The sequence below is a fragment of the Pristiophorus japonicus genome, chromosome 10 (assembly GCF_044704955.1).
Source record: "Pristiophorus japonicus isolate sPriJap1 chromosome 10, sPriJap1.hap1, whole genome shotgun sequence".
Taxonomy (NCBI): domain Eukaryota; kingdom Metazoa; phylum Chordata; class Chondrichthyes; family Pristiophoridae; genus Pristiophorus; species Pristiophorus japonicus.
The window spans coordinates 152,050,857-152,067,445 of record NC_091986.1 but is presented as its reverse complement, the minus strand read 5'-3'; the positions used below and the strand labels follow the sequence as shown (position 1 = coordinate 152,067,445).

Genomic DNA, 16,589 nt, shown 5'->3' with positions numbered 1-16,589 from the left:
TACAGTCTTGTGGAGTTATTCTGAACATAACAACTGGCGACGAGTAACAGATCACGAACTTTCACGCTGTTATGGCTGCCTTTGGTATTCCTGAGAGATTTGTTGAGGGGGATGATTGGGAAGCCTTTGTTGAGCATTTTGACCAGTACGTCGTGGCCAATGAGCTGGATACGTAAGATACTGCGGTCAAGCGCAGGGTGATTCTCCTCACCGTTTGTGGGTCCATGATATATGGCTTCGTCAAAAATCTGCTAGCACCAACAAAACCAACGGACAAGACATATGCAGTTATGCACACTAGTTCGGGAGCACCTCAAGCTGAAGGCGAGGATCTTAATGGCCAGGTATCGCTTTTACATGCACCATTGGTCTGAGGGCCAGAATGTGGCAAGCTATGTCACCGACCTAAGATGCCTTGCAGGACCATGTGAATTTGTTGGATTTTGGGGGGAAATATTGCAGGACTTTTTCGTGCTTGGAATCAGCCACGAGGTAATTCTTCGCAAACTACTGTCTGCCGAATCTCTAGATCTGAGCAAGGCCATCACGATAGCCCAGGCTTTCATGTACACGAACGATAACACTAAACAGATATCTTTGCAGCATCGAAGCTCACCTGCAAGTACTGTGCATAAAATAACGCCTTCAGCAGGCACAACTATACATGGCAGGGCCTACACGCCCGCAGAGGCCAGACCTAGGATGACTCAGAGTCCGCTGTGAATGCAAATCCATTAACACCATGTTGGCGTTGCAGGGGCAATCATAGAGCCCATCAATGTCGATTAAACCAAGCATTACGTGTGCAAGGGCTGTGGAGCAATGGGGCACATCCAGTGAATGTGCCATGTGACAGAGTCGGCAGAAGATGACCAATCCGATGCGGATCACGCTGAATGAGTAAGAGAGGCAACTCAACCCGAGGCTGAAGAGGAAGTGTATAGGGTACAAACCTTCACCATCAAAAGCCCTCCGGTAATGTTGAAAGTCAAATTAAACAGCATTCCAGTTTCCATGGAATTAGACACGGGGGCGAGTCAGTCAATTATCAGCCAGAAGGCTTTTGAGAAACTGTGGGGCAACAAGGCACAAAGGCCAAAACGAAGCCCGATTCACACAAAGCTGCCCACTTACACCAAAAAGCTCATACCAGTCATTGGCAGTGCGGCAGTGAAGGAATCGTCCAATGGAACTGTGCAATTTTTATCACTATAGAAACATAGAAACATAGAAAATAGGTGCAGGAGTAGACCATTCGGCCCTTCGAGCCTGCACCACCATTCAATAAGATCATGGTTGATTATTCACCTCAGTACCCCTTTCCTGCTTTCTCTCCATACCTCTTAATCCCTTTAGTCGTAAGAGCCTCTTGAATATATCCAATGAACTGGTATCAACAACTCTGTGGTAGGGAATTCCACAGGTTAACAACTCTCTGAGTGAAGAAGTTTCTCCTCATCTCAGTCCTAAATGGCTTATCCCTTATCCTTAGACTATGTCCCCTGGTTCTGGACTTCCCCAACATCGGGAACATTCTTCCTGCATCTAACCTGGCCAGTCCCGTCAGAATTTTATATGTTTCTATGAGATCCCCTCTCATCCTTTTAAACTGTCGTGAATACTGCCCAGTCGATCCAGTCTCTCCTCATATGTCAGTCCTGCCATCCCGGGAATCAGTCTGGTGAACCTTCACTGCACTCCCTCAATTGCAAGAACGTCCTTCCTCAGATTAGGAGACCAAAACTGAACACAATATTCCAGATGAGGCCTCGCTAAAGTCCTGTACAACTGCAGTAAGACCTCCCTGCTCCTATACTCAAATCCCCTAGCTATGAAGGTTAACATACCATTTGCCTTCTTTACCGCCTGCTGTACCTGCATGCCAACTTTCAATGACTGATGTACCATGACACCCAAGTCTCGTTGCACCTCCCCTTTTCGTAATCTGCCGCCATTCAGATAATATTCAGCCTTTGCGTTTTTGCCACCAAAGTGGACAACCTCATATTTATCCACTTTATACTGCATCTGCCATGCGTTTGCCCACTCACCTAACCTGTCCAAGTCACCCTGCAGCCTCTTAGCATCTTCCTCACAGCTCACACCCCCACCCAGCTTAGCGTCATCTGAAAATTTGGAGATATTACACTCAATTCCTTCATCTAAATCATTAATGTATATTGTAAATAGCTGGGGTCCCAGCACTGAGCCCTGCGGCACCCCACTAGTTACTGCCTGCCATTCTGAAAAGGACCCGTTTATCCCGACTGTCTGCTTCCTGTCTGCCAACCAGTTCTCTATCCACGTCAGTATATTACCTCCAAAGCATGTGCTTTAATTTTGCACATTAATCTCTTGTGTGGGACCTTGTCAAATGCCTTTTGAAAGTCCAAATACACCACATCCACTGGTTCTCCCTTGTCCACTCTACTACTTACATTCTCAAAAAATTCCAAGAGATTTGTCAAGCATGATTTCCCTTTCATAAATCCATGCTGACTTGGACCAATCCTGTCACTGCCTTCCAAATAGTTTAAATAAAGATTAAATGATTTCATCTTTAATAATTGATTTCAACATTTTCCCCACTACTGATGTCAGGCTAACTGGTGTATAATTACCCGTTTTCTCTCTTCCTCCTTTCTTAAAAAGTGGTGTTACATTAGCTACCCTCCAGTTCATAGGAACTGATCCTGAGTCGATAGAGTGTTGGAAAATGATCACCAATGCATTCACTATTTCCATGGCCACTTCCTTAAGTACTCTGGGATGCAGAGTATCAGGCCCCGGGGATTTATCGGCCTTCAATCCCATCAATTCCTCTAACACAATTTCACGCCTAATAAGGATTTCCTTCAGCTCCTCCTTCTCACTAGACCCTCGGACCCCTAGTATTTCCGGAATGTTATTTGTGTCTTCCTTTGTGAAGACAGAACCAAAGTATTTGTTTAACTGGTCCGCCATTTCTTTGTTCCCCATTATAAATGGATTGTACTAGGCGATTGGCCAACGCTGTTCGGCAGAAGCTGGCTAGGAAAGGTCTGATGGAACTGGGACGACATCAAAACACTGTCTTCGGTGGATGACGCCTCATGCGCCCAAGTGCTAAACAAATTCCCGTTGTTTTTTGAGCCAGGCATCGGCAACTTCACAGTCGCCAAAATGCAGATCCATTTAGTCGCTGATGCACGGCCCGTTCTCACAAGGCCCGAGCGGCTTCATACATGATGCGAGAGGAAGTCAAGATCGAGATGGACAGGCTTCAATGAGAGGGAATCATATCGCCAGTCGAGTTCAACGAGTGGGCCAGTCCAATTGTTCCGGTGTTGAAAAGCGATGGGACGGTCGGAATCTGCAGGGACTACAAGGTAACAATCAACAGAGTCTCGTTACAGGACCAGTACCCACTACCCAAAGCGGATAACCTGTTCGCAATGCTAGCAGGGGGGAAGTCGTTCACCAAGCTGGATCTAACCTCTGCATACATGACACAGGAGCTGGCTGAACCTTCAAATAAATTGACGTGCATCAACAGGCACAGAGGACTGTTCACATACCACAGATGCCCTTTTGGGATTCGCTCGGCTGCGGCCATCTTCCAGTGGAACATGGAGAGTCTGCTGAAATTGGTTCCGCGCACTGTGGTGTTTCAAGATGACATCCTGATCACTGATCGCAACACCACCGAACACTTGCACAACCTGGAAGAGGTTCTGAAGCGACTGGTCAAAGTGGGACTCAGGCTGAAATGCTCCAAGTGTGTTTTGCTGGCGCCAGAGGTCGAATTTTTGGGGAGAAAGATTGCGGCGGACGGCATCAGACCCACGGACTCCAAGACAGAGGCCATCAAAAATGCACCCAGACCACAGAATGTGACAGAGCTGCGTTCGTTCCTGGGACTCCTCAACTATTTTGGTAACTTTCTACCGGGTTTGAGCACTTTGCTGGAACCTTTGCATTTATTGCTACGCCAGGGTGATGACTGGGTTTGAGGTAAATCTCAAGAGACAGCCTTTTATAAAGCCAGAAATCTGCTATGTTCTAACAAGTTACATATTGTATGATCCGTGTAAACATTTAGTCCCAGCTTGTGATGCATCTTCGTATGGGGTCGATTGTGTGTTACAGCAAGCCAATGTGTCAGACAAACTGCAATTGGTTGCATATGCATCCAGAAGTTTATCTAAGGCTGAAAAAGCCTACAGTATGGTTGAGAAAGAAGCATTAGCATGCGTATATGGGGTTAAGAAAATGCACCAATACCTATTTGGCCTCCGGTTTGAGCTCGAAGCAGACCACAAACCGCTCATTTCGCTGTTCTCAGTAAGTAAAGGTATTAACACCAATGCTTCATCCCACATCCAAAGATGGGCACTAACATTATCTGCGTATGACTATGTAATCCGCCCCAGACCAGGCACTGAGAACTGTGCTGATGCCCTCAGTCGGCTACCATTGATCACCACCGGGGTGGAAATGACGCAACCCGCAGACTTGCTTCTTGTAATGGAAGTTTTTGAGAGCGAGGGGGTCACCCGTCACAACTCGCCAGATCAGGACCTGGACTAGCCAGGAGCCCGTGCTATCACTAGTAAAACGCTGCGTCCTTAATGGGAGCTGGTTGGCTATTCTCGGGGAAATGCAAGACGATATTAAGCTGTTTTACTGACGCAAGGATGAAATGTCCATCCATTCGGATTGTCTCCTATGGGGGAAATCGCGAGGTTTTGCCAAAAAAAGGCAGGGAAATGGTTATATGCGACACACACAGTACCCACCCAGGCATAGTCATAATGAAGGTTATCGCCAGGTCGCACGTTTGGTGGTCCGGTATTGACTTGGAATTGGAGTCATGTGTACACCAATGTAACACTTGCTCACGGTTGAGCAATGCACCAAGGGAGGCCCCACTGAGCCTGTGGTCATGCCCCTCCAAACTGTGGTCCAGGGTCCACGTAGATTTCGCTGATCCCTTTCTAGGAAAGATGTTCCTAGTAGCAGTGGACACTTACTCTAAATGGATTGAATGTATAATAATGTCATCATGTACATCCACTGCCACCATTGAAAGCCTCCGAGCCATGTTCGTCACCCATGGTTTGCCTGACGTCCTTGTTAGTGACAATGGACCATGGTTCACCAGTTCGGAATTCAATGCGTTCATGACCGCAATGGCAGCAAACTTGTCAGGTCTGCCCCGTTTAAGCTCGCATCCAATGGTCAAGTGGAACGGGCAGTCCAAACTATGAAGCAGAGCTTGAAAGGCGTGATGGACTGTTCCCTGCAGACCCGGTTATCTCGGGTTCTGCTCAGCTACCGGGCGCGACCCCACTCACTTACTGGTGTTTCCCCTGCAGAATTGTTAATGAAGAGAGCGCTCAAAACTAGGCTGCCCTTAGTCCACCCGGATCTCAATGATCATGTAGAAACCCGGTGTCACCGGCATAACGTGTACCACGATTGCGCGGCTGTATCGCGTGGCATTGAGGTTAATGACCCCGTGTTTGTTCTTAATTACGTCATGGTCCCAAATGGGTTGCTGGCACTGTGTTAGCCAAGGAGGGGAATAGAGTGTTTGTTGTCAAACTTTTGAATGGACAAACGTGCAGAAAGCATTTGGATCAGACCAAACTGCGATTTACTGACAACCAAGAACAATTTGAAGAGGACGTTACCTTCATTGATCCACCACCATACCCAACCAGCAATCGACCTCGCTGCCACACCTGGAATATTGTGTACAGTTTTGGTCTCCTAATCTGAGGAAGGCCATTCTTGCTATTGACGGAGTGCAGCGAAGGTTCACCAGACTGATTCCTGGGATGGCAGGACTGACATATGAAGAAAGACTGGATCGACTAGGCTTATATTCACTGGAATTTAGAAGAATGAGAGGGGATCTCATAGAAATATATAAAATTCTGACGGGATTGGTCAGGTTAGATGCAGGAAGAATGTTTCCGATGTTGGGGAAATCCAGAACCAGGGATCACAGTCTAAGGATAAGAGTTAAGCCATTTAGGACCGAGATGAGGAGAAACGTCTTCACTCAGAAAATTGTGAACCTATGGAATTCTCTACCACAGAAAGTTGTTGAGGCCAGTTCATTAGATATATTCAAAAGGGAGTTAGAATGGCCTACTCCTGCACCTAATTTCTATGTTTCAATCACAAGGATGAACCCACCATGTCCGACAGTCCAATCAGACCAGCCGCACCGCAGTGTAACAATGATCCGACCAACTCACCCATGCCAGGACTTCAACTCAGGCGATCAACCCGGGAATGTAGAGCCCCGGATCGCCTCAACTTATAAATAACTTTTACCTAAGACTTTGGGGGGGGAGTGATGTTATGTATGTAAACTTTACTAGTGTTTAAGACTTGCCACCAGGGGGTGCACCTGTTGGAGACCCAAGGGTCACCTGCACACCCCGGGCAAGCAGGTAATAAAGGCAGTCTCCCATGCTACTTCCTCACTCTGGAGTTACAGTAATGAGAGCAAGGTCACAACAGTTTGAGCTTATAGTATACAGTCTTGTATAGTTATTCTGAACATAACAGGTGTCTGTCAAAAATAAATTAACCCCATGTGATTAAATGGGGTTACAATCATATGTGCCGAGCATAAAGGTCACTCTCCGCATTTCCCAGTGTTGACAGCTCTGTGAGAATGGAACTCTTCTGACAGTTCCAGCTCTCAATGAAGTGAAAGTGATACGGAGCTGCAGGAAAATGCCATCCACAGTCAAAGCCCGTATTAGCGAGGAAATTATACTACAGGTATCATACTAGTACTGGCTTAGTCAGTGAAAGGATAGCTCTGTGCCTATATACAAGCTTGATCCAAATGTTGATTTAACTAGAATGTTAGCAGATAGAAATGTCAATTATCTTCCAGCTTTTAATTTTTAAAAGGTTCTCAGGCAGCCCAACAACTGCCTGGGAATATTGTTCCAGTTGCAGTCACACTGCAGCTGATGTGAAGCCGAAGCAATGTGCGATTACTTCCTTGAAACAGTCTTAAACCACTTGGTAAGACATGGCACACCACTGGTTCAGTGAGTTCATACCCTAGCTATACTACATCACTTTCTTTGGGGCAATGCATAGCATTGATGCAAAATATATTGTATAACTGGCATGTCGAAAAAACTTTGTGAATAATTACTGTTAGCATTTCAAAGAGACACACTTAAGAAGATTCTAAAGGCAGGGTTGTTGGTTGCAGATGAATACAATATAAGCTTTTATGTTTGATTTGTAATATTTGCATGCCCAAATGACACAAATAGCATATTAGGTTTGTAATATAATACATGAATTACCCTCAGAAGATCACAATTCTAGATAAAGGATGTGTAATTGTTCTAAATTAATAAAGATAGCTGTGCTATTTCAATAGACCCTCTCATCAAAAACCTCTTTCAAAGGTAATAAACTCAATTAATAGCATTAAGGTAACCATAACACTTAATAACTGTGTTTGTTATTTGTAGAATTTGTCATTTAATTCTTTGAAGCATAAATGAAAACAAAGCAATTCTTTATAGCAAATCTACTAAATCATAACACTTAGTCATTGAGATATTAACACTCATGCAATTTTTATGTAACCATAGCAACTTTGAAAAGCAAACACCAGAATGTGGTTTGCAGATGATATTTTCAGGAAGCCTCTCTTACCTCTTGCTGTTTTTTCTTCTTTCTGCAGATCCAAGTCAAAAGCAATACAAAAGGAAAAGGTCAATTATGAACTGGGCTTTCTGGCGTGCTTCCGGTACTCAGTTAGACAACATGCCTCTGTCTCCAACCTCCATAACACCAGGCAGACTCTTTGGTCTTTCACTGTCAGCCATTTGTGAGGATGACAATTTCCCAAAGCCAATTATGGTAAGTTGACAAAATGGTTAGAGAACGGGGAGAGAGAGTAACTTATTTATAACCACTGAGTATTGAAGAATGTCACCGAGACAATATACGTGCTGAGAGGGGAATCATTTTAAAGGATTTACTGATCATTATCTATAGTGATGAACAAGTGAAAGATTTATAATGTAGTAACAATGTGATAACAACATTCAAATAATGTATAAGTTGGGTGAATTCTTTCTTCATTTAGAATGCATGAAAAGAAATTCAATCATGTTTTATATTTATAGAATGCAAACTTTATCAAAATAATTGCCTGGATAAGAGGTCTGTCATGGGGAGGGGAAGGAGCTGACTTGGAAGTGGAACAATTAGTCTTTGGTGACATCATTTTCTTCGCAGATCTTGGCTGGAAAGTAATGGCAGGTCAATTCAGAAAGCTTTTCTAAGCAAGCAGAGGGATCTTGAATTTCCAGGATGTCGCCCTGATTGTAAATGCAGTATTTTGTATGGAACTGAGTCATTGAGAGATAAGAAGAAGGAAATAAAGAAAGAACTTACATTTATATAGCATTTTTCACAACCTCAGATGTCCCAAGCGATTTACAGCCAATGAAATACTTTTGAAGTGTAGCCACCATTGTACTGTAGGGAAACGCAGCAGCCAATCTACGCACAGCACGGTCCCACAAAGAGCGATGAGATAATGACCAGATAATTTGTTTTTAGGTGATGGTTGAGGGATAAATATTGACCTCCGGGAAGGTCCTAGGTGTGATGCTCAGTCAGTGCTGAGTTAGCTGCTGTCAGTGTTGATGGCAGCACCATGGACTCTTCAGGCTAGATTGTCTGACTGGTAATATTTTAACACCAGCGGTAAATCATTTAAAATAAATACAATATGATCGAAGGCTCCTGTACGTTAAATCAGGATCCTGTATGTTATTCTTAGTGTTGTAAACAGTAAAATCATTGAATCCTGAATGATTCAATTAGATTGAATTAAAAAAATCTGTGAGCATCCTCACTCAGTATTTTCTGCACACTAGTAATTAAAGAGGAACACTATTTATCAACCTACCACTAAGTTCTAAACACTAATGTGTACTCAGTGAGTCCGTTTGATGAACCATTGCTTTGGTGAAGTAAAGCAACATTTAGAACCTATTCTATTCACAAATACATGCAAATGGTAGGTACAGGAAGTGATTGAGATGTGTCTAATAGCATGCTTATTTATTTTATACAGCAGGATGGAAGACCCCAAGGGTTGAAATGTATTCCACAAACCAATAACAACAACAACTTGCATTTATAGAACACCTTTAATGTAAAGAATATCCCCAAGGCTGTTCACAGATAGACAGATGGAAAACAAACACTGCGCCAGGGAAGGAGAGATGAGGAAGAGTGACCAAAAACTTGGTCAAAGATATGAGGAGGATTTAAAGACAGGTGGAACGGTTTAGGGAGTGAGTTCCAGTGAGTGGGACCCAGACAGCTGAATGTTCTGGTGCCAATGATGGAATGAAGGGAGTAGGGCATTCACAAGAGCCTGGAGTCAGAGGAACACAATGTTCAGGGGGATGGCAAGGGTAGCTGTTATCTGCTGGATGAGGTTTCAGAGTTACAGTGGGGTGAGGCCATTAATTTTGAGACAAGGACAAGGAATTTAAAATTGAGGCATCGTAGATTACTGAGGACATGTGATTGGTGAACAGGACAAAATATGTACGAAGAAAGTCTAGACAAGCTGGAATTTATGGAAGATAAAGGATAGGAGGCCAGCTGGGGAGCATTGGAGTAGTTGAGCCTGGAGGTGACAAACACATGGATAAGGATTTCTGCGCAAGGGAGCTGATATAGGGGCAGAGGCAGGCACCGTTACTGAGGTAGAAGTAAATGATCTTTGTGATGAAGATAACATATACAGTCGGAAGCTCAGCTCAGGGGCGAACAAGATTCCAAGATTGCGAATAATCTGATTCCCCCTGAGAAAGTGTTCAGGGAGGGGAATGGAATCAGTGGCAGAGGAATGGAGTTTGTGGGGGGGGATGAAGTTAATGACTTCGGTTTCCCCAATTTTCAGCTGCAGGAAATTAGGTAAGCAGTCTGACAGCACATAGTCAGTTGAGAGAGGTGGTGGAGAGGGAGAGCTGGGTGTCATACGGTTCTACGCACTGCTGCCCATAAATTTAAGTCACGGAATAGATACATCTGCTGTTAGGTTTCATTTTATGTGGGAAAGATCACTTTCTCTGTGTTATCACTGGGAAGTACAGTTATTAGCTCTGTTGTCTCAGAGAGTTAAAGCAGAAGGCAAGTTTACAAGCTGCCGTTAAGTGGCTTTCATAACACACTCACGATTTTTTCCCTTTTTTCTCTATATTTTAGGACATGCTTTCCTTTCTGTTTCATGAAGGCCCATTCACCAGGGGCATTTTCAGACGTTCTGCTAATGCTAAAGCCTGCAAAGAACTGAAGGAGAAGCTGAATTCTGGAGCTGAAGTGCACTTAGCCGGTGAATCTGTGTTTGTGACTGCTGCTGTGTTCAAAGTACGTTAAGAGTGTGCACTCAGTATCCAAATTACATTTTATTTCCATTTCCAGACTGAAAATTTCATTACACAGTTGGAATGTCATCATGTATTAAGAATGAGGTAGCCTGGAGCATGGTGGGTTGGTACACCAGTTGTAGGACATGGGGGGCACACAAGTGATTCCCTGTATACTGAACTCCCAGTCTTGGATGTGGTTTCAATGGAGGTCAGCAGGCTAAGGCCAGGTGATTCCCCACTAGAAGGAAGAGAACATCAGTGAGCAAGTTGCTGAGGCCAATTGTAGCCACCCTACTATCACTTTGGCTGAGATCAGCTAACTCCGCAGAGACAAGGGATCAAATTAGTTTATCTATTAAAATCAGACCAGTGTACATATCCAGAGTAAAAGGAAGATAGCCAATCATTATATGTAAAGGCCCTACTGTCCTTAAGATATATAAATAAACTTACTGAACATAAAATGGTACAAAAGCAAAATACTTTGCCTGCTGGAATCTGGAATAAAAACAGAAAATACTGAAAATCTCAGCAGGTCAGGCAGCATCTGTGGAGAAGAAGCAGAGTTAACGTTTCAGATCGATGATCCTTCATCGGAATTGGAGAGTGTTCGAAATGAACAGGTTCTTAACAAGCACTGAAAAGGGGAGGGGACGAAAGAACAAACGGGAAGGTCTGTGATAGGTTGGAAGACAAGAGAGATTAGAGAGACAAAAAGGATGATGGCCCAAATTCAAATGGTAATGTCAGGAGTTAGAAAAACATTAGTCAAGATAGGGTGTGAATGGCGGGATAGTGACCAGCTGCCATTAGAGACAAGGAGAGAAATATAAAGAAAGAAACAGGCTCTGAGGGGGGTGGGTGGGGGGTGGAGGGGCGGTGGGGAGCCAAAGATTGGCAGCGATTACGTTCTGACATTTTTGAACTCGATGTTGAGTCCTGAAGGCTGTAAAGTGCCTACACAAAAGATGGGGTGCTGTTCCTCGAGCTTGCATTGAGCTTCGTTGGAACAATGTAGGAGACCAAGAACAGGGAGATCAGAGTGGGAATGCAGTGGAGAATTAAAGTGACAGGTGACTGGAAGCTCAGGGTCACACTTGCAGACTGAATGGAGGTGCTCCGCAAAGCAGTCACCCAATCTACACTTGGTCTCCCCAATGTAGAGAAGACCACATCGTGAGCAGCGAATATAGTATACTAAATTGAAAGAAGTACAAATAAGTCGCTGTTTCACCTGGAAGGAGTATTTGGGGCCTTGGATAATGGGAAGGGAGGAGGTAAAAGGGCAGGTGTTGCATCTCCTGCGCTTGCACAGAAAGGACCTGTGGGAAGGGGAGGGGATGCTGGGGGTGACTGCGGAATGGACCAGGGTGTCGTGGAGGGAGCGATCCCTTCGGAATGCTGAGAGGGGAGGGGAGCGGAAGATGTGATTGGTGGTATGATCACGCTGGAGATGGCAGAAATGGTGGAGGATGATCCGTTGAACTTGGAGGCTGGTGGGATGAAAGGTGAGGACAAGGGGAACCCTGTCATGGTTCTGAGAGGGAGGGAAAGGGTGAGAGCAGAGGTGCGGGAAATAGAACAGACATGGTCGAGAGCCATGTTAATCACGGCGGAGGGGAGTCCTCCATTGAGGAAAATGGTCCTTTACTTACCACTATGCAAATGAGGTTTAAATAAATTAACTTCCAAGACTTATCTAAATTTATTCATGAGTGTCTTCAAAGAGTGTGTTGTGCTGATTTAGTAGATTCCAGTTGATGTTTTCTGGTTATTTCACTTTTCACGTATCTCATCTCTTTGGGAATGCTGGATTGAAATGTCACAGTAAACATATCCCGCTGTGAGTGAGCAGCTTTCGTGCTTAGTGAGTGAAAGACGACACGAAGGAGCAAGGAGCTAACGTGTGTATAAAGGAGATTCCCATCCATTTCTAATTCACTGACACAAACCTGGAAAAAACTGCACACAGCATTAACCCATGATTCTCTTTACACTACAATCATAACTTTTAATGACATTTCAGTTGTATGGCCTTCTGTAATTTGAAATTCAGTACGAATTTTAGAAAAATGGAAAAATATCAGCAATGAATATTCAAAGTAACTTCACAACTATATTTTTCGCACCTTTCTCTCCAACTCTGCTGCAATTGACAACTCAGACTGCGGCATGTTTCATAGGTGGTGCCAACACCTAGTACCTCACCAAAAGGGACCACTCATCATAAATGAGTCTAAACTACAGAACCAGTGGGAACCTGTGCAACCTTCGCTGTCTCCAGGCCAGGTCCAAGACTACCCCAACCTCTGTTGTCGAGCTACAGTACGCGGACGACGCCTGCGTCTGTGCACAATAAGAGGCTGAACTCCAGGACATAGTCGACGTATTTACTGAGGCGTATGAAAGCATGGGCCTTAAGCTAAACCTCCGTAAGACAAAGGTCCTCCATCAGCCTGTCCTCACCACACAGCACTGTCCCCCAGTCATCAAGTTCCACGGTGTGGTCCTGCACAACGTGCACCATTTCCCATATCTCCGGAGCCTCTTATCAACAAGAGCAGACATTGATGATGAGATTCAGCACCGCCTCCAGTACGCTAGTGCAGCCTTCAGCCGCCTGGGGAAAAGAGTGTTCAAAGACCAGGCCCTCAAATCTGCCACCAAACTCATGGCCTACAGGGCTGTAGTAATACCCGCCCTCAGGTATGGCTCAGAGACATAGACCCTGTACAGTAGACACCTCAAGTCACTGCAGAAATACCACCAATGATGTCTCCGCAAGATCCTACAAATCCCCTGGGAGGACAGACGCACCAACATTAGCGTCCTCGACCAGGCCAACATCCCCAGCATTGAAGCACTGACCACTCTTGATCAGCTTCGCTGGGCAGGCCACATCGTCCGCATGCCAGACACGAGACTCCCAAAGCAAGCGCTGTACTCAGAACTCCTTCACGGCAAATGAGCCAAAGGTGGGCAGAGGAAACGTTACAGGAACACCCTCAAAGCCTCCCTGGAAAAATGCAACATCCCCATCGATACCTGGGCATCCCTGGCCAAAGACCGCCCTAAGTGGAGGAAGTACATCCGGGAGGGCGCTGAGCACCTCGAGTCTCAACGTCGAGAGCACGCAAAAATCAAGCGCAGGTAGCGGAAAGAGCATGCGGCAAATCTGTCCCACCCTCCCTTACCCTCAACGACTATCTGTCCCACCTGTGACAGGGACTATGGCTCTCGTATTGGACTGTTCAGCCACCTAAGGACTCATTTTAAGAGTGGAAGCAAGTCTTCCTCGATTCTGAGGGACTGCCTATGATGATGACCTCACCAAAAGGGACCACTCATCATATCTGAGTCTAAACAATGGAGTCCCAAATTTCCTCAGGTTCTGTTGCAAAGTGCCCAGATAAAAGGGGCAGAAAAGGCCTGTTAGAGGTGGGAAATTGGGCAGTACCTGAAAGCACTGGGTGACTTGCTAGAAAAGACTAAAAAGGACGTTTCTGCAGGTAACAGAGGCAGGCATGACATCAGAAGGCAGGGCCAGTAGGATGGAGCCCCACCGGAATTGTAGTGGCTTCTGCCCCCTGAGCCCTTAATGATCTAGTCACCAGAAAGGTGCCAATATTTTGGTTGATAGAGGCCTGTGTCTGAAACACCACAGAAAACTGCCAGCAGCATTGGGTGAATCAGCCCTCTTATAAAGGGTCAGTTGTCAGATTTTAAAATTCTTTTTAGCCGGTTGTGTCGTTTGCCCCATACGTGGCTTGATAGTGCCACCTATTCCTTCCCCATTACCAGTGGGCACACAAGTTGAGGCCACACTGGTGCGGTGCCTACTGGAAATATTTAAATTAGCTGACCCCAACGTGACCTCATCCTAACCCCAGACACTCCAGTTGAGCCAGGAGTAGGGGTCACAAGTGCTCCAGAAATTCTGAATTTTGCCAGTTGCCATATGAGCATTTGGGTTGAATGATTGGCCACAAGCGGCAATGATCGTGTAATATTTCCAGTGAGTCGAGGTTGACTCCCATTGCTTGTCTCGCCAATTGAATGTATACTTCTTATTAAATCATCCTGCATGCATTAACCAGTAAATCCATTGCTTGAACGATTCATCTCTCCTCTTCTATCACCAGCTGAAGGAAAAACCCATGAAGGTGACTAGCCAATTAAAACTAGCAATTAAAAAAAAACATAAATATGAATAATTTTTAGACTTCCCATTTTATTCACTAAATGAAGAACATTTATCAATCTGTTCAATTAATTTAGAGAAAACAGAATAAAATTCAAATCCCAGATTATAATTATGTTTACAGTTAAACAGTATAGATGTCAAGAAAGATATTTTAATTTAGGAATAGAGCAACTGTTCATTGAGACTAGTTTGCATTCCTTGGCACAGGACCATTACAAGCACGTTCTATCAGCACAGGCTGCTTGTAAAGGCATGTCTGTTAGAAAATGAATAATCCCAGTGTGATTCATTACATGGAGGTAAAATAATTTTAAATACATCAAAAATTAAAACATTTGTAAATATAATTGATACAATTTTCTGATTTCTGACAAAGATTATAATTAGCTGTGGAAAATTTCAATAGAGGCAAAAAGAAAATCTGGGAAAGTTTTGTGTTGGTCAAAGTGATTCAGAAAATAATTTTTGTTTTTCTTCTAAATGGTTTCCCTAAGTCTGCAACATGTATAACTGCAAACTGTGATTCAGACTTTTAAATGGAAAAAGTTAAAAAAGAACACAAGAATTTTTACAAAGAGGGAAAGGCCATTTCACTCTAGAAGATCTTTCATGTTCAGGATGTCCCAAAGCACTTCTCAGACAATTACTTTGGAAGTGCGCTCACTGTGGTCTTGTAAGCAAATGTAACAACTAATTAGTGCGTCGCCACGTCCCATAAACAGCAATGAGTTAAATCGGCAGGTACCTTTTGTTTGAGGGCTAAATGTTGGCTTGGACAGTTATTTTCTCTTTGTTGAATGGTGCCATGGGATTTTTCTATCCACCAAAACAGGCAGGCAGAGCCTTTGTTAAACACCTCCACCGAAAGACCATACCCTCAACAATGCAGCATTCCCTCACTGAAGTGCCCGGCTAAATTACGTCTCCAAGTTTTTGGTGGACTTGAACCTACAATCTTCTGACTCAGAGACAAAGATGCTACCGTTTGAGCTTTTTAATAAATCTGGTCCACCTAGCCTCCTCAACATACCCCTAAATCTCCAGTCTCTCTCTCGAATCAGATTTAATTGTCTCTTGAATCCACTTATATCATCCACTTTAATGGTCTCACAGTAGTCTATGAAGCAGTCTTGCTCACTTTATTTACAACAAGAAATGAACTTTGAAATGTTATTCATAAACAAAAATAACTCATGTTGGTGTTTGGAAAAGGTTTACATTTTTTCACAAAATGAACAACTGCCTCAGATGTTGTTTTGATTTTTCAATGTTCTCCTGATCTCTCTTGAACATGCCAACTCCTTCTGGAAAACCATTATGTAGGCAGCAGCCCTCCACTACTTCAATCAAGTAACCAATCCTCAAGTATGAACCCAAAAGAGGAAAAGAGTGTTTGAAGACCAAGCCCTCAAAACTGCCACCAAGCTCATGGTCTACAGGGCTGTAGTAATACCCATCCTCCTGTATGGCTCAGAGACATGGACCATGTACAGTAGACACCTCAAGTCGCTGGATAAATACCACCAACAATGTCTCAGCAAGATCCTACAAATCCCCTGGGAGGACAGACGCACCAATGTTAGCATCTTCGACCAGGCCAACATCCCCAGCATCAAAGCACTGACCACACTTGATCAGTTCCGCTGGGCAGGCCACATAGTTCGCATGCCAGACACGAGACTCCCAAAGCAAGCGCTCTACTTGGAATTCCTTCATGACAAACGAGCTAAAGATGGGCAGCGGAAACATTACAAGGACACCCTGAAAGTCTCCCTGATAAAGTGAAACAACCCCACCAACACCTGGGCATCCCTAGCCAAAGACCGCCCTAAATGGAGGAAGCACATCCGGGAGGGTGCTGAGCACCTCGAGTCTCGTCGCGAAGAGCATGCAGAAATCAAGCGCAGGCAGCGGAAAGAGCATGCGGCAAACCAGTCCCACCCACCCCTTCCCTC

General features: G+C 44.5%; 1 protein-coding gene across 1 annotated transcript in view; it reads left to right on the top strand.

Annotated features, from left to right (window-relative positions):
• The window catches only part of LOC139274829 (rho GTPase-activating protein 20-like), a 165,820-nt gene that overhangs the window by 119,060 nt on the left and 30,171 nt on the right, over positions 1-16,589 (top strand). Inside the window, exons 10-11 of the mRNA XM_070891528.1 lie at positions 7,715-7,893; positions 10,267-10,428. Of these exons, the coding sequence (XP_070747629.1) occupies positions 7,715-7,893; positions 10,267-10,428 (341 nt within the window). The remainder of the gene's footprint in view (positions 1-7,714; positions 7,894-10,266; positions 10,429-16,589) is intronic.